At 47.9% G+C, this 19,216-nt stretch overlaps 1 protein-coding gene across 2 annotated transcripts in view; it reads right to left on the reverse strand.

The window, feature by feature from the left end:
- The window catches only part of ptprub (protein tyrosine phosphatase receptor type Ub), a 157,573-nt gene that overhangs the window by 54,351 nt on the left and 84,006 nt on the right, over positions 1–19,216 (reverse strand). For both annotated transcript variants that reach the window (XM_049025265.1, XM_049025266.1), the window contains exons 4-7: positions 16,390–16,471; positions 10,907–11,022; positions 7,862–8,036; positions 3,916–4,239 (exon numbers count right to left, since the gene is read on the reverse strand). In XM_049025265.1, the coding sequence (XP_048881222.1) occupies positions 3,916–4,239; positions 7,862–8,036; positions 10,907–11,022; positions 16,390–16,471 (697 nt within the window). The remainder of the gene's footprint in view (positions 1–3,915; positions 4,240–7,861; positions 8,037–10,906; positions 11,023–16,389; positions 16,472–19,216) is intronic.

The following is a 19,216-nucleotide window of genomic DNA, read 5'->3' on the forward strand; positions in this document are numbered from 1 at the left end:
GGCGACTCGCTCAAAGTAGCACTGGCCGTCGATAATTGAAACGTCGCCTCGCGGGCGCACTGGCCGCCTGTCAGCCGCACGCCACGAAACTCACGTCCCAGTGCCTGTCGGGGCTCCACCTGGCCCCCACCGGGCCCTCATCGCTCTCTGCTCTCCGCCGCTGTCCAACTGCTCAGCACCTCAACGCAGGAGTAGGGAAGAGGACATTCGAACACCCTCAGATCCTACTCCCCACAAGCTCTGCTTATGTCAAATCATCCTTCCTGTCCGGAGGGTGGGGAGGGCGGTGCTGACTGTAATTAAAGCCCCACATTTGCACTAAAATAGATTTTTTTTCTCCTTCCACCATCCCTCACTCTGTCTCTGCCCTCATGTTTGAATAAAAGTTTAATAAAGCTTAAATATTTTACCAGCTGTCTTTCCCACCTCAATCCTAATGATTCTCGAAGCACATCCCATGTCTATGGCAAAGCTACCTGAAAATCACCACTGGCAATCGCTCTGACTCACGCCGCTCCATTCACCCAACGTTATCTTCCTGCAGTGATAGGGCAAAAGAAAATCACTTCGATCCAACTCAACTAGCCTCTTATGCATAGTCGATAATGTGAAGAAAATGAGGCTTTTTAATATCATTACATGTTAGCCCGTCAGAAATGTATCGATTGATTTGAGACAGATAGATCACTCATGCACTCTTAGTAATGGCCTGCAACCCATTAGCACTTTAGCCGTGGATTCCTGTACTGCTCACGCGACGGCCAATCACCCGAGGTGGAGGCGGGGACAAAGCAGTGTCCATTCAGCACTTCCAATGGGAGGGGTCTTCGTCTGTATGTCCTTATAATATGGACAAGCTGTGATTGCTTTTTTGAGAGACACTGACTAAATGGAGTCAGCAAATACTTAATGCCCCTCACCCACAAACGCGGTTGGTAATACCGGGGGGGGGGGATATCTCCATGGCGGGGTTGACTACTGGAATAATCGAAAGTCCAAGAGTCCAAAGGACATTGGAAGATGGACCTGAGGCGTGAAGACAGTGACTCACAACCGCACCTACTGCTCCCTACCTGCAAATTCACTTACAATAAAGGCCGTCTGCAGAGTGAGAAGTTATTTATCCGCGCTGGTTTCATGAGCCCCACAGAGTGGCATCGCTTTGTTGCCTGACCGGTACATTTATCAAAAGAGATCTATAATTTTCCCCAAGTGTGCAGAAGAGAATTGGACTGGAACAATTCAGGATGCAACACCTGATCCCTGTCCACAATCTGACGGGTTCATTTTATGTCCAGTCCTGGCAGTTTAGAAGATCGGGGGAGGGGGAAGGGGGGGGGGGGGGGGTTACAGGAGCCAAAACACAACATGTCGAAGAATTACTTGTTTGTGCAAACTTTCAGGAAGTGGAACCAACTTCAGTCTGCAGCGTCTCAATCCCCTGGTGGGTAGGGTGCCCTGCATGACTGCTGTCTTATTCTAATCACTTGCAGGCATGAAAGTAAAGGTTACAAACCTCCTGGAAACACAGTTCACCAGCCAAAAAGTTACTACCAGTCAGGCCTCCGTCCCCTAAACTCAAGCACCACTGCATCTTCCTCCTCTATCCACGGCAGCCATGACCATGGTGGACTGCCAGTAGACAGGGACCCCCTCCTGGACAGGTCAGTCGATACAGAGGCTTCGAACTTGACGAGGCCCTCTCTGGCCTGATCGATCACTCTGAAAGCAATGCTGAGCTCCCCTTTCAGAGAGTTGCCATGCCCAGACTTTTGGGAAATTCAACAGCGACAGACCCGTCGTGTGGGATAGCTGGCAGTATGGGCCGGAAATGCACTCGGCGACTGCAAACTCACATCTCACCCCGAGAGCTGTGGCACATCACAGCTGCACAGGTGTGTGACAGATAACAGGCTTAATTCCCCTATCATGTTATTCTCTTGTACTACATCTAAATCACATCTCCATCCAGCAAACAATGATGCTGAAGCTTTCAGCCAAACCGACTCTGATATTTACCCAGATCATCCTCCAAGAAGCTACGATTTCCTGTGCTTGTGCTGCTATCAGAGGTGCTGAAGACTAGTGTTTCAATCTGAATGCCCCAACCCCCCATCTCAGCGAGGGTACCCCCTCGGACTGCTACACGGCTGCGGCAGGCAGAAAGACCAGCAGACAGGCAATCTGAGGCTTTTGGAGGTGGGTGGGGTGATGTTCTGGGTACATTAGGAAGGCAGGACGGTCGCTATGGATACAGAACAGTCAGATACCTCTGCCTACCGGGGTCACATGAGATGCTCACAAGACCCCCACTGCGAATTTCCAGATTCTGAGTGATTTTTATCCCCTGTCTAGTCAGAAACTCACCTGCCTGATGCAGCAGACAGAGAGCAAGTCGACAATAACAAGCTGCCTCACAGGCTCTCTCTCTCTCTCTCTCTGAATCCAAGCCAGCAGTTGCGATTGTAATGAAGGAAATGGATCCTTGTGTCCCAGTCTGTTGTTGTCACGACCAGCTCCCCCCCCCCCCCCCAAAACCCTAAAGTTGTCCTTTGTGTTGTCCATTCCCCTGCCCCAGCTCAGCAAACCCTCACAGCCCCCCTTCAATCTCCCATTCTCCTGTCATAGGGATCCGTTCCCTCGCTTACTTCCAGTAAAACCTTTATTCGCTGGGCATCGGAAACACAAGTCTCTGACTTGTGGCTCCTAGCTTGGTGCATGCTGCACGCCACACACTTTTAAACCAAGAGGTTGTCGTTAAGATGGGAAAAAGGGATTCTGAGAAGAATTTAACGATTCACAGGGCTCATGTACAGACGCATCTTTCTGCCGATTTCTGAAATCCTTTTTTGTTGTTGTGTTTTTTGCACAAATCTTTGTCGCTTCTGAAATAGGATTTCATGCAGCGGAAAAAACAACCTAGACTCCAGCAAAGGGGGCCTGGGGGGCGGGCAGGGGCTGTCTCCAAGCGCGCAGCTCCATGCCATCAGCTGGCATCACTGTAGTGCCATGACACTATGGTCAAAAGGGCATTCACAATTCCGTGGCGTGCAGAGAGAATGGCTGTTATCAGCACACATTTGTCATGCAAAAGAGCTTTACCAAGCTCGTAAAAAAACTCCAAAACCCTACACCAGGTGTAAAAGAATTCAGTAATTAGCACCTCACTTTCGACAACGCTAGATCCTTCTTACGTTATAATTAAAAGCTACTATAGGGTCAAAACACGTTTATAAAATACTATCTGACATAAAACATCACAAGGCACAAGGCAGGGGACATCCGGGACACGATGCCAGTCTATCACAGAACACAAGGCAGGGGACATCCGGGACACGATGCCAGTCTATCACAGAACACAAGGCAGGGGACATCCGGGACACGATGCCAGTCTATCACAGAACACAAGGCAGGGGACATCCGGGACACGATGCCAGTCTATCACAGAACACAAGGCAGGGGACATCCGGGACACGATGCCAGTCTATCACAGAACACAAGGCAGGGGACATCCGGGACACGATGCCAGTCTATCACAGAACACAAGGCAGGGGACATCCGGGACACGATGCCAGTCTATCACAGAACACAAGGCAGGGGACATCCGGGACACGATGCCAGTCTATCACAGAACACAAGGCAGGGGACATCCGGGACACGATGCCAGTCTTTCACAGAACACAAGGCAGGGGACACCCTGGATGTAATGTCAGTCCATCTCAGGGTACACAGCAATCTTAGAGACACCACTTCCATCTGCACATGTTTAGACTGGAGGGAAATACCCACAGAAACACAAGGCGAGTGTCATACAGCCAAACCCAAAACCTTGGAGACTCTAGGCCTTAGTGCTACTCATTATCCCTCAATAAGCACCTAGACCTGTCAACGGGGAGACAGAATTCAGGGTCTTACCTGCGCACTTGGTCCGGCTGATGAGGGGGGGCCCTGGGGGCCCGGTGCCCCCGTCGCCAGGCCGGGTCAGCAGCACACTGATGTGGTACTCTGTGTCCGGGTCCAGGTGCCACAGCTTGTAGGTGACCATGTTGACGCCATGCACCTCGGACCAGGGCGACTGGCTGGCGCGGTACTCGATCTCCCGCCGGATGATGGGCCCATCGCCCAGGATTGAGTTGGTGTTCAGCTGGATGATCAGGTAGGTGGAGCCGGCTCTCAGCAGCTGGGGTGGTGCGATGGGGGAGGGGGGGTACTTCGGGGGGGGGGGGGGGAAGAGGGGCACTGAGTCAGTACAGGGGGTATCCATGTTATGAACGAGATCCACTCCCTAAGTCTGTCTTCAAGTTAGTAATAATAATGTAATAATAAAACAGTAGCTATTTACGATACTGAACTGTGCCTTAAGCCATAGAACCGTACAATGTTTTTACAAGCATCACAAAGTAGTGCATTCGTTTCTTATTACAAACCATTGTATTTAACTATAAAACTTAGATTTTTTTTATATAACAGGTTTTATGGTAGTCTGTCCTTAAACTCAAGCTGCCCTTAAGTCAGATGTTCTTAATCCGGGGTCTGCCTATATTATACTGCAAAATACAGGGTAATCAAGGTAAGTACCCACAACAATGCACTGTGAATGTTTGTGCTAGCAAAGATCACCCAAAATGACCCGTTAACCTTTTTCTGTATCCTTGAAATCCTAACAGGCCAAACCTCAGGATGATTTTTATGATTTTGTTTATCTTAAGAACTCTGGAGATTTTCCTTGACCTCAAACATTCAGGGTCACAGAAATCACCCTTGATTAACACCTATCACTAAGAAACTCACCACAGCAGCTTCTGTAAACATGTACTGTATAATTAGGCAAACACACCAAGAGCTTTATAATCTTGATACAGCTCAAAATCGATGCTTCACAAGAAAACAAACAAAAAAAGAACACGAAACCACAAATTATACTTACTAAGGCCAAAGAGTTAAGAACAAACTTTTCACTATTTTTTCTTGCTATCTTGCTCTGATTCAAGAGATGTATTAATACTATTAGCTAGATAACACAATTTAATTAAATCAAGACAGATAAGAAACTCTTTAAAGTATTCGGATCTGTGGCAATTCCTCACTTTTAAAGGTATTGTGAGAATGTATCTATGGGGGGGGGCACCATCTGTCTTGGGGGGAGCAGTGACTTTCATCTGAAGGCTGCTTGTTTGCTGTGTCCTTTGTTTGCTGCCAGACATGCCTCACCGTCCCCCCCCCCCCACCCCCCCCAGAAGGGGGGTGACCTTCACCTTAATCATGGAGCTCAGGTCTGTCTCCCAGTGGCATCTGCAACGACTGCTGGCACACAGAACTACAGAACGTGGTACTGTAGGTGGGGGGGGCGCGAACGGCTGATATTATTAGGGTCACTGTGGGGCTGCGGTAGTGGAGCGGGATGGGGGAGACATGACAGCGTGCTGATGTGAACAAAGGCAAAGAGCAAACAAACTCTGTCTGGGGGGGGGGGGAATAAACCTGACTGGGGCAGGGCGTCGGGTGCCGGGGGTTATGGGTATGGGAGAAAAGGGTACACCTTCGAGTCACCTAACAAGGAAAAGGTGAAGGCCTGATCGACAGTCCGGGGGGAGAATGGCACTTTGTGAAATAAACTCATGCCAGTTAAAGAGCCAATTAGTCTCACTTTAATAAGGGAAGCTGAAGAGGACAAAAAGGGAGAAGGAATGCAGGGAAAAGGTGGAAGGAAAAGGGGAAAGGAAAAATGGAAAGGGGGAAGAGGAAAGGGGTAAATGAAAGGTGGAAAGGGAATAGGATAAAGAGGAAAGGGAAAAGGGGGAAATGAAAGGTGGAAAGGGAATAGGATAAAGAGGAAAGGGAAAAGGGAAAGAGAAAGGGGGAAGAGGAAAGGGAAAAGGGGGAAATGAAAGGTGGAAAGGGAATAGGATAAAGAGGAAAGGAAAATGGGAAAGAGAAAAGGGTGAGAGAAAAGGGAAAAGGGGAAGAGGAAAAAGTAAAAAGGTAAAGTGGAAAGTTTGGTAACAGGCCATAGACAGCATGTCCCCGAGGGATATGGCCCTGTGGCTAACAGGGTTGGCGGAGGCGCTGCTGGTGGCTCATTGTGCCTCTGCAAGTTATCAGTAATGTGTTTGGAAGGGGAAACACAGCTAACACGGACAAGCTAAGACAGTGACTGTGCTGCTTAGCACATGCAGACCTGTAGCCGAGGACACAGTGAATCCTAGTCCTGCTATCTCAGGAGATTACTTTAGCACAGCCTAAAGGAGTATTATGGAAATGTTAGCGCCTTTCGATAGGGGGGCCATGTGAGATTAAACGTGACATTGTAAGTAGGGTCTGTCCAGCTCCCACCTGGCCGCTGACTCGCCTCACTCTCATCAGGCAGTGGTGAAACTTAACGCAATCCACAAAGTGATGTTTCCCAGTGTGGTCGCCATGGATACCGATCACGAAGCTCTCTGAGGTTTTTGGATTCTGTTCTGGCAGCTTCGGGTTTCCTACCCTCTTGTGATTGACAGCCCCCGGCCCCCCTACAGGCTGGGGAATGTGCCACCGACATGTTTTTTGAAGCTGGGGATTAGCTCCGTTGCCATGGAATTAAACATGTTGCAGACCTCGACTAGAATGGTGTGATTATCCCAGGAGACAGATGGGGAACATCTCCGCATGATTAGTTTATTTCGATATTGTCCTGGGATTATCGCACAAAACCTGTTCCTATCCAAATGAATGTAGACTGAGTAAACTAAAGTATAGATCCCGAGCTCCTTTCTCCTGGGGAAGGGTCTGAGGCTCGCCGAATCCACCGAGTTATGCTCTTTTACCATCAAAGCTCAATTATCAAAATCATTGAAATTAATCAATCATCCATCCACCCATTTGCAAAAAGTACTTGTCCAACCAGAGTCACATTGACCCAGAGTCTCTCTCAGGAAGCCTACAGTTATCAGGGTTCCTTAGGAGAATATGACATTCTGCCCGAAATCTAGCCAGTAACACTGGCATATACCTCGGGCAATTCCCACAGACTGATTTGTCTATTTTACACTTTGCTAACTAGCTTTGCTTTTTCAACAAATGTACAACTCCGTACCAACTCTATACTCTATTCATGGATTTAGCTCGTTAAAGGCCGACGGCAGTCTGATAATCCCCGTTCTGGTCAGCCACTACCTGGCCCATAGTTTGTGAGAATGTCATGTGATGGACTGGGATCCCCTTCACGGTGCCCCCTGCCTTGTGCCATATGCTGCCTGGGACAGTTTCCAGGTCCAGCCATGACCCTATGCAGCATAAGTGGTTGGAAAATGGACAGATAAACCCTACACTTCTACACACGTATGAACGCTGGATGAGTTCAGTGACGGTGGCCACACCCTGTCTGCGTTGTCTCCCCAGTCCGCATCCCATAAGAACGAAGTCAAGCGGAGCCCCTGCCATCCTGAGGATGTTTTGCGGGAAACTGATAGATGCCGGCAAGTAGAGCTCCCTCATACACTGCAGCCATGCACGTAGCCTTAAGCTAACTGGGAAAAGAGTGAACGATGAGTCATTAGACCAAATCACACTTCCGCACTGCTCAGCAGTCAGTAGCCTATGATCCCTAATTAGGCGTCATATGTCTTAATTAGGCAATACAATGGCTCTGTGGGTAGCACTATATCCTCACACCTCCAGGGCTGGGGTTTGTAGAGTTTGCATGCCATCCCTGGCTTTTTGTGGGATGTAGGTATGTAATAAGTAAAAACTGTCATCGCTCTGGGTGTGTGTGCTGTGAGCGGCCGCCGCCCTCCCAGCCGCGCGCGATGTCTGGGGCTGGTGACCAGCACTCGTGAAGGAGGTTCCTCTTCCCCTGAGGAGTCGGCGGCACCAGCCTCACCTTTGACAATGAGCTCCGCGAAGTTGGAGACGCCGGCCCCGCGGGCGGCCTGCGTGACGCAGCGGTACAGGTCCTGATCCGCGTGCCGCACGGCGTCCAGCTGGAAGGAGGCCACGAAACGCCGGTGGCTCAGGTGTTTCACCGAAGAAGCAGGAGTCAGGTCTCCATTATGCCGCTGCGGGGGTGGGTGTGACAAAAATAAGCTAATCGGTCAAGTGGCCATTAGGGAAAAGGGATCAACCCCCCAGTGCTGGCTGAGCAGAGGCCCCCAGGCTGGAAAAGCTGTCAACATAGACTGTGTCCCCACTGTCCCTGTCCACACGTGTCCCCACTGTCCCTGTCGTAAGCAGCCCTATTCCCAGTGGACGTCTTGCCACTGCGGAGTTTGAACTCTGCTGGGCGATACCGGGTCTTCACAAGCAGAGGGAGTCATTCTGAACCGCAGGCTCTAAGGCTCTTCGGAGGAGGTAAAGGAGTAGGAGAACAGCAGGAGGTGAGGGAAGAGGAGGGGAAAAGACAAACGGAGAGGTAGTAACACGGTAACTACACGCCGCCTCCGTGTCACACTGCAGGTGGGCCGGCGGCGAGGTCCGTGAGATGTTTCTCCACCTTGGCGTGCTTCACACATCCGCGACAGAAACAGCATCGCAGCCAGAGTGTGGAACCGAGTCACATGCATCCACAATCGCAACAAGCCTCACAGGAGGCTGTGGGGGGGGCACAGGGACATTTTCCAGAAAGATCTCAGTCATAGCTCCATCAGGAAAAATGCTTCCAAGTCAGATGACACCATTTATGCAGTTACACACTTTGCTTTGACCCGGACACAGAGTAAAACACACCTTACTCAGCCTTCACATATTAGCAGCTATGGGGAGATGTATGTGGAATCCCACACAGGACCTCCACTACGCTCACCTCAACTCACCCAAGCACTTATTCCCAATTAGTCACCCCTCCTCTGAACTTCGGTGAGATGCTGCGTGATCGTCACCATCACCAATTCAGCTCTGGTTCTCCTTATGTGCCAACTGCTGGGCCTGTTTCTCTTCACCGTACCGTTCAGAACCTTGTTTGTACCCTATCATCTCTGCTCTTGGATTCCTGTCTCTCAGGTTCTCCTGGTTCTGACCCTGAATTTCTGGATCTACTGTGATTATGGACTGTCCTTAACCATCGAAGACGGGCAACTCTGAACATGGATCCGATCTTCTCATCAAAAATAAGATATAAACTATGCATTGTAACAGTACACAGTGACACATATTCTAATACATATATGGGCTGTAAATATATTCCATATCTCAGTAATTTCCGGGTGCTATTTTATTATGGCATAATTATTACAATTATATCACAGCATAATTGGGCTTGATGATAATCTCACTGATTAATTTGAATACTGTATCTTGGTTTGTTAAAATTTTATCTCAGTATCGTCACTCGGCAACATTTTTTCAGATTAATTTCTTTCAATTGTCACACTAATTAGAACCATGGCACCACAGATAGCCGTGATGTCAGTGACCAAATGTTGGTGCATGGGGGCCTGGCACCCACCCCCCATTACAGAGAAACACATACCCTTTATTATTTTGTCGTTTTGTATTAATTTAGATGCCATTTTTATGTTTACTTGGGGGAAATGGGAAATGAAAAGGGGAAAAGAGGAAAGGGAAAAGGAAAAAGGGACAGGGGAAAGGGGGGAATAGGAAACGAGAAAGGGAATAGGGAAGGGAGAAAGGGGAAAAGAGGAAAGGGAAAAGGAAAAAGGGACAGGGGAAAGGGGGGAATAGGAAACGAGAAAGGGAATAGGGAAGGGAGAAAGGGGAAAGGAAAAGGGGAAAAGAGGAAAGGGAAAAGGAAAAAGGGACAGGGGAAAGCAAAAAAGGAAAGGGTACAGAAGGAAAGGGGAAAGTGGAAGGAGGGAAAGGGGAAAGGAAAAAGAAGAAAAGAAAAGGGGAAAGAGAAATGGAAAAGAGGGAAAATGGAAAAGAGGAAACGGAGAAGGGGATAAGGCAAAAGGGGAAAGAGAAAAGGTAAAAAGGGGGTATCAGGCCAATCTTCCCCTTTTCCCTTTACCGCTTCCTCTTTCCCACGCCAGCATAAGAGATTTGTATAGCAGGAGACAAAATGGATGTCTTTCTATTTTCAATAATTTTTTTGCAACAGCCTGTTGGGGCAAATAATATGTTTGGATGAAGGCTGGTGCAGCCCCATATGACCAACGCATACAATAAAGCTGAATAAAACAAGATATGGCTACAATGAACTCTCAGGACAAGTAAGTAAGAGCATAACATTATACAGGAGTCCTGTCTCACAGGGGAGAAGCTCCCAGGGTCAGAGGTGCCAAGGGCCTCGGACAGCCTGGCTGCATGCTTGCCTCTGAAAGGTGACGTGACCATTTGTTTGATTTAATTCCCGCCTGGCTTGGCGGGGGGGTGGTACATCCTCAGTATAAATCACATGCAGCTGCTAGGGACATGCTGCGGGTGCTGCAAGAAGCGGGATGGTGCCCCCTAGGCAGAGGCTACTCCTCCCACCCAATTGGCTAATCAAAGAGAGGGAACCTGCAGGCATCGCAGCGGCCATTTTGCTGTGGGAAGCAGGTGTTTAGATGCGCGTCCCATGAAAAACGCCCCATGAAAACTCGCCAGTAAAAACCTGATGATCAAAATCCAGGGAATTGAAATCTGCCAAGTTCTTAGCGGTTTAATTTCCAGAGCAATTCAACCACTGGGACATCTGAAACAACTGCTGAGATTCAAACAACACAGCACATCATCTTACATACGAAATAGCTTATTAACGTCAGAAAGCCGAAAACGGTGAAGTGCTTCTCTTTTTAATCGCCAAAGACTGATGTGCAGTAACAAGCATCGTTCAAAGTGCTGATGCCTTAGTATGGCCGTCTTACAAAGCGTGTAGAGATAAAGAGGTAACACCCCAACACCGTAAATTAGAGAAGCTGTCAGTCAATGTCACCGCACTCCCCGCCAATCCCACAATGCCCCAGCCGCCACCCTCCGGGACCCCACCTACCTCCAGCAGGAACTTCTCCGACTCCGAGGCCCGTCCCGACGCCACGCACTGGAAGGTGGCGTTCTGCCCGGCGTTGACCTCCACGTCCCCCAGGCGCGAGAAATGGGGTGCCTTGTCTGTGGGTACAGGGGCATCACTGTCACATGACACCAGCATTGTACAAGTTACTGAAAATTAGTAATTAGTTACTAGTTACTTAACTCAAAAGAAATTCACTAATTTCTGCATATAAAAGTAATTAGTTACTAGCTAAGGCAACTTTTACATTACTTCAATTGTCTTGTTATTGCATACATACACAGTCAGCACACATATGTTGCCAGGACGCTGGTTTAAAGATTGGAATGTCATTAAATGATCGCGTAAATGATCATTAACAATATCTAAATTATTACACATGCTTCGTGTCTTTTGGTAAGCATATTTTTTCCCAATAATTTTGCTTTAATTGTTTCAGCATAACTGTTAGCCCTATTGTTGCTTGACTTCTCATGTTATGCTGTCAGCATTTTAAATAATAAATAGATAACTTTTAACTTTTTGTTTGGTTAATGGTTTTAGACAGTATGCCTACATTCAAAGTAAACAGAATAAATCCACCCTATAATATATAAATACATATAGTATAACCTTATTGTGGGTTATATAGCCTAATCTGGAAAAATAAGCATAAGTTAAACATCACGTATAGATCTCATTAACATCATGTTGCCGTTGAAATACACCGCACAGACATCGGCGGAATGTTGAGTCAGTAATCGGGGGAGATGTCTCTGCAATATTGTGGCAGTTTGCAAATGACATTATAGCCATGCTTTGCCATAGGCATAGATTTGGGGGGAATGGGGGGGATCGTTACCCTCAATAATATCACACATAATTCCTGGCACATTAATACATCTCATTGAATAATTTAAAGTTTTTTATTTTCTTCCTAGAACCCATATTCTCCGTTAAAAGAGTTTATTCTCAACTCCCATTCTGGTAGGCAGACGCTCACTTCCAGACCCGCAAGTAAAGAGACAAACAGGGATTGGTGAGCGGAGAATCACGGTACGGCGTTTTATGTGAACTTAACTCAGCGAAGACCTTGTATCATAACCAGCTAATCAATAAAAGGCTATGTAAAATGGAATTTAATCGCCTCCTGTCAATTAAGTTTCATAAAGGTTATCTTGTTTAATTGTGCATTCTGCACCTAGCTTGCTTAGTTAACAGCATACTACCAAATAGCAAGGCTGATAACGGTACATAGCGGTTGTGTCAGTCTCAATTCTCACCCTACTGTGTTTGCTGGTACATCGTAAGAATGAGTACGGAGCCAGAGCTGGCCTTTATTTGGAAAACGCCATAAATTAAGTTACTCATTTACCAAGAAGTCAGAATCATTTACTTCATAAATAGTGCTGGCAGAAACTCCCATTTATAACCAAGCAGAGATTCAGTAAATCTCCTATATTTACTTGTATGGCTCTTAAGGAGAAGATCTTTTATTTGCTATTTTATGCGCGTTGTGTTTCTTTCCAGAAAGTTAGGATGTGTTTGTGAGAGAGACAGACTGCAGAAGAGTGACAGCGAGGTCGTTTTTCCACAAGGAATGGCACGACGTTCATTAATAATTGCCTCAAATTCAGCGTAAATAATGCGGGACTTAATGCGCGTACACTACCATGTAAGTGAAGATGAATAACAGTGAAATGGAAAGATAAATTTCACTTTTCATAATGTAACTGTAACAGCGATAGGTTACGGTAAAAAAACGAACTGCACTGAGCTATGTACAGTGCGACTACAGAATCGCCTCATAAGGCCTAATTGGGGCTCCACAGAGCGACCTGCGACAGGAAGCGCAGCCTCGCATCCTCAGGAAGCTCCAGACTTCAGCCTTTTTAAGCAGCAATGTTCACAGCTCACTTTCAACGATCCAGATGAACTCTTACTTTTTAGTGCTGCGGCCAGAACAAATATACAAACGAGGCGCTGAAATATAGTCAGACAGGCCTGCAACGGTGAGAGGCACTCGACTTTCACTTTAATGAAGTCTGTTTGACTGGCTTTTAAGGGGGCAGCGCACACAGGACGGAACCTCGATCCACTCCGAATCAACACAGGTGTGAAATTGGCACAGTGTGGGATGTTTTATGCATTGTGCAGTCATCTGCGGGGCCACTGGGAATAGAAATGCGGAAGGGCCGCTCCCCGACAGGCCCTTTGAAAACCAGCTGTTTCTCTCCATTTTCCGCCCTTATAAAGCAGCTCTGTCAGAGAGTGTTGCCATGGACGCCACTCATAATTCCTGAATGCCGCAACTTTTCTGCAGTTTCACTTGGATGAATGTTGGGGTAGCAGTGGGTGAAGTCAACAATTGATCCATTTAGGTCAAATCGTGTTGACTTGTCTGCATCTGAAATGTTATGCTGACGCTCTGATGCTTGTATTTATTGTCATTTATTGTCATAAATATTTCAAGTGAAAGTGCTTTGGAATAGAGAGCCAGATGAATACAATTATCATGCTTTCAGTAATTCGGTTACTTGCCTCTTATTCGGTGTGTGTGGGTTATGTATATATTACACTGTGTCCCCACAATCTGATAAAATCCTGTTATTTTAACATTGTGGGGACCATTTTTTCAGGGTCTGTGTGTGAGAAATGGTGTGGTCTTATTCATCTGTCCTCCAGTACCCCGCACCAGAAAACTGATGTCTGTCTTTTCCTGCAGTTTTGTTGACATTTTCTCTGGATTCCTCCTTAATGTTTGAAGGTCCAATCCTTGCCCTGAAAAGGATTATGCTCAATTACCCTCTGGTCCAGCAACTAATCCCTTTGTCACATGCTTGTGACAGCTGTCCCTTCCTAATAATATTTTTGCTTTCTGCCCAGATAGTGGCAACAGCAGAACCAGCTCAAAAGAAGATATTTCCGTAGACTAAGCAGTGCATTTTAGGCGAGTACATCATGCTGGCCATCTATGTGCTAGCCAATCAGGATGAGTTCTGATGTACCAATCATGACTGGAGATTGACAGACATGAAGGGTGGGACTTCCTGTATTGTAAGATGGGAGTCACATGGGAAGGGGCCTGTTTTCAAAACCGGTGATTTCTTGCTATGTGAAGCAAAAAATCAGTTCCCTTCCATGTGCAAAGCCACAGGAGTAATGGCCTCTCAACACTGAGGTACTTAGCTGTGGCCGTACTTCAATATGGAATAACCAAATAAAATGAACAAATATACACCCCCACGCATACATAGTAATGTTGACGATAAATGGGATCCCTTTTTCGCAGAATAAAGTATCATTTAAATATGTCAAACTTTATCCCAAGGCACTTGTACGACAATAAATATTTCATTTGATTGCAATGCTAGTTTGGTAGAGAGATTAGGAGCTCGGGAGGAAACAAGAGAAAGGTCAAGGCTGCTTGGGAATCTTGCTGGGACCCAGAGCTGCAGACCGTTTTTTTCATACTTTTTTTTGTGGGACAGACTATTCGTAAACTGCTAAAACTATCAGTCTAAGGGGTGTGTTTGTCAAGACTGGAGACAAGAGGAGTGACAATCCAAATTAGCCTGAGAATAACCAAAGAGGACTTCATTTAAAGACTGAAAGGCACACTAGTTGATGACTACAATGACTGTGAGGGGTCAGAATAGGAGGCAGGGAGTCCAACTTAAAAGGGAACAGGACTGAACTAAACACGGGAAAAGGCAGGACAAACAGTGACTGAGAAGAGCGGTACAATTTGCCAAGAAGTGGGAACAAAGGCAGAGCACTAATATCTACTTCGACCAACAAAGGAACAGGGCAAGGGCAGGCACATATATACACTGATAGCAAGGGTGTGACAAGGGACAGCTGCGGGTCATTACAACTAAACACTAGGAATCAAACGTGAACCACAAAGGGGAAACAGGTGTGAATACTTGACAAAGTCGGCTTGAAAACCATAGGAACAGATGGGATGGCCAGCGACATCTGCTGGCCAAATGAGAACATGACGGGACTGGCAGAGACAGATCCTGACAGTGGTCTGAGCTTTATAATGATGTTATTATTTAATAGGCACAATATGGTTCTGAAGTTCCAGCTGGACCATCTGTGGTGTCGGGACTGATGACAGCTGATGACAGGGTTCCTGGGTGACACATGGGAGGGGCCTTGCAAATGACTGCATACCCCATTGGTAGTGGCACAGCCCAATAAACCTGTTTAAATCAGACGTATCATCAGAGAGTGTTAATATATGAAAGGACTTGGTCTACTTCATTTATTAAAGTAAACAGATATGTTTTGCAAAAATGATTCACACAAACAGACTCTGCTCTAAATTAACTCCTGCTAAATAAATCTCCGGTTTCTATGACGCCTTCCCAGTCTGTCAGTTCATTCAATTTGTATATCTTTAAATAGACAAACATTTCTCACAGCATCAAATTAACCCCTAAACCTAAACCGCTTTTGCAAATCAGCTATTTTTCCGGGTGAATCAACGGCTTGTTTGCTCATCGCCATTCTCAGTAATTCTTGGTAATATCCTTATAGCCTCGCAGTTATGTCATTTCTACAGCTCCCCACTGTTTCAATTACAAGTTTGGAAAAGAAAAAGATTCCCGCTGATGGATCGTCCGAGGGGCAGCCTTGGGAGACACGCGATCGGGAAGGGGGGGGGGGGTGTGTGATCTCTTCAAACACAGAATGACAGAGGATAGCATCTCGACATCAGCACCTCAGAATACTAACATGAATACGCCTCATCAGCAAGGCGGACGATCTGATTGGAGGTCCTGACTTATGGAGAATAAGCAGCTGTCTGCGTGTGCGTGAAGTCGTTTTGGGTAAGAGTCTGGGGAGCATCCGGGGCCAGAGCTCGACAGCGAGGCAAATGATCTCATTAAGGTAGATGAGTCATTGACTGCGGTGTAATTAGTCCCTTCTTGTCCGGGATCATGTGATCAATACTACGCAGCTGTTACACTCGTCCTGGTTTGTGCCATCTGATACCATGACCAATGACAGGCCAGCATGCATTCCTGACACACCCCCATGACACTTTCACACACACACCAAGACACACATACAGCTGAAACTCTGAATCTGTCATGGGTACAGCAGCTGCTCCCCAAGAGGACAGCCACTCTGGAGGCAGCCTGTCTTCCCTGATGGAATGCTGCTGAGTTAAGAGGCAGTTTTGCCATGACTTTTGCCAGCTTTGCCTCGCAGTTAATGGCAGATAATTGGCTCCATGGCAACTAGTACTGTAAGTAGGGGCCTGGCGAGGTAAAGAAGATCGTGAAGGTCCAGTGGCCCCAGAACACAGCTACAGGGCACTGCTGTGCGCTTCGCCCCAACAGCTGCAACAGTCCAGAAAGCGAGAAGTCTGGAGTGAGGGGGCGGCGTTTAAGCCTTCAGCCAATCAGCACTGAGCTTGACCCTTTAGCACTACATGTTGTTTTGGACAGTGAAGGTTAAAGGGTACGTACAGCAGGGGTAGTTCAGGAGCAGGATGTCATCCATGCCGATATAGCCCTGTCGCTCCTTGGAGACCGTTGCCTCAAACAGCACCTGTGAAAAACAAGGAAGTGGATTCAGCTGGAGTTACCAGGCAGGTTAGAAATAATCCCTTGTGGCAAGTATCCGAGTCCATCAGACAATGAGCCTGACTTACAGTTTTGAAGGCACAGCACCGACCAGGCAGGTCATTTTCCTGTAGGTGACTTTCCCAGCCTCAGCAGGGGGCGCTGCTGCCTCACTCTCCCCAGGCTGCACATAGCTCAGCTGCATGTGCGCACGTCTGCCCCACCCCCCAGCCCCCCCCCCCGTCCTTTGGAGTGCTCCCTTACACCCTTCAGTACCTCACCTTCAGGAGCAGGGACTAAGAATGCTTTATTTCAGGGTAAAGAACCATACCTTAAACCAAGCTGTGTTAAGTAGAGATGGATAATTCAGGTCCAGAAAGTAAAAATCCAGACCAAGATTTTGTTTCAACCGACCAGTTGTGACTGTGACTCTTCATACTCAATTGGTCGGTTGAAACAAAATCATGGTCTGGATCTTTACTTTCTCTACCTGAAATGTCCACCTCTGGGTGGAGGTGAGAGATCCAGCCAGTGGGAATATCGCTCTCCATCAACAGACCGCAGCTCTGGCGTCGTGAAAAGGCAACCCGATTGGGCTCCTCTGCCGAGGATTATGGTCTCTGTGGGCCTTCAGCCCTAAGACCCTGGCAAGGAATGTCCATGAAACGGGACGAGAGAGCTAGAGCGGTTTCCATCTTAGGTAGGAAAACGCTGCAGTGCCTTGGCACAGAGGTTACTTAACCCAACTGTTACCCGGCTGTATAAATAGCTTAGGTAGGAAAAGGACCTTTTCCTGCAGAATAAAGCCCATCTATCCATTTTCAACAGGCACTTATTCAATCAGGGCTGCTGTGAGGCCGGGGTGGGTGACTGTACCTGCCCCGGGGGGCATTTAATTCTTATAAGCGGTAACAACATCCACAAAGCAATCACACAACATAACAACATTACCCCCCACAGGGGAAAGCGCTCCCGTGCAGCAAAGGCCGACTCTGCCCCAATGACAGATGCCGGCTGACACGCAGTGTTCCCACGACAACAATGGGCAGTCTAAGCGGTGACACTGTCACTGGCAGGGACTGGAACTGGTTGGGATGGGCGGATGAATCAGGAGCTCCCATTGTTCAGCTGTGGAGGGGCGGGGGGCGGGGGGGGGGGGGAACTGACAGCCAACAAAAGACTCCACCTTTCGGTCTGGGAAACTTCGCACCAGCTTCTGCTAGATAACCATTTTTCACCCCCCCTGGGGTTCTACAGGGATAATGGCCTCATCAGTACAGCTGGGATGTGAGGGCCACGTCAGTCCCTCTGTTGTTCAGGCCTTTTACTGCAGGTATTCCTGCTGTCCCCAGTGCGCGTGGACGCGTCCCTGGCCACCAAAGCAGGACACTACCCTGCAATCCAACACGATGGGAGAAGCTACCCCCATCTGCCTGCCGCCTGTTATCAGGCCTGCTCCAGTCACAATAAGAGAATAACAGCTGACGGGGGGGCAGGTATGCAGAAAGACCCACGCAGATTCTCTTTTTCAATAGCATTCTTGTGTCTTTTTTTTGGTGGAATGGCGCTGGTGTGCAGCTCAGTGGGTTCGGAATCTGTGCCCATTTTTTAAAGGTCATTAGGTCAAATCCCGTGGCTGACCGAGGAACCATTTTACCGAAAGGCACTTGAATGTAGCCCTTAGCCCCAGCCACCCCCGGGAGACTGTCAGATCTCACAATTTCCTCACCTGTAAGTCACTCTAGACAAAAGCACATGTGAAATAAATGCCATGTCTTTTTTATTACTGTGGTTGTGGTTCGATTTTATACCCGGCTGGCTGTTTGGAGATGGCTTCTTCTGCCTTTGTGTGTGGAGGATTCCTTTGGGCAGTCCCGGCTCTTCCCACAGTTAAATTACCCATAATGCATTGATTTGTTTGGTGCGGCCTGCTTCCTGGGACAGGCTCCAGGCCTACCACAACCCTGCTCTGGATAGGCGGTCTGGAAGACGGCTCGATCGCTGCAGTTTCTCGCCAGAAAAGAAACTGAAATTTAGCAAATACTGACTTGGAATCATACTCACTTTAATCAGTCAGCAAGCAAAACACAAGAGCAGTGATGAGAGGCATTATTACATTATAATGGCTGTCAGTGTCGTAATAGATTCTCCTCCCTACGTAAACGGAAACATCCAGACCTTGTTGTTTTCCTCTGTTTTGGCAGATGTTTATGGGGCACTGCCTTCGACAGGCATAAAGTAACAGCTTCCCTGGATCAGGCGGGGATGGAAGGATTAGACACCCCCCCCCTCCATCCCAGGTAGATCAGAGAAGTCAGCTGACCGTCTGTGGCATGTGGCATGGTGCTGACCTGGGGTCCACCAGACCCAGAGCAGCGAGGGGCCCATCATGGGATAAGCCAAGAAGCACCAGGCTCGGCTGGCCAGACGTGTCAGCAGTGAGCTGAGCTACAGCTTGGGGTTTGTTTGCACAAGGCGTGAACTAACACCCCCTTCCCCCCAACCCTGCAGCCCGCAGGCTCCTTCCAAAATCCTAATCTCCGATGGTTCCGGTTCCCGGTAACCAGCACAGCGCAGAACCCGAGTCGGGGGGATTAAACTCAGGGGCCGTACTCTTTCTTTCTCCCTGTTACATGAACTGAAAATTGCCCTCCCAGCCCTGCTGGCTCCGTCTGCGCTGCCCGGCAAACACAGCTCACTGCACACGCCAGTCGGGTGCGTGATCTGCATG

The sequence above is a fragment of the Brienomyrus brachyistius genome, chromosome 9 (genome assembly GCF_023856365.1).
Source record: "Brienomyrus brachyistius isolate T26 chromosome 9, BBRACH_0.4, whole genome shotgun sequence".
Taxonomy (NCBI): Eukaryota; Metazoa; Chordata; class Actinopteri; order Osteoglossiformes; family Mormyridae; genus Brienomyrus; species Brienomyrus brachyistius.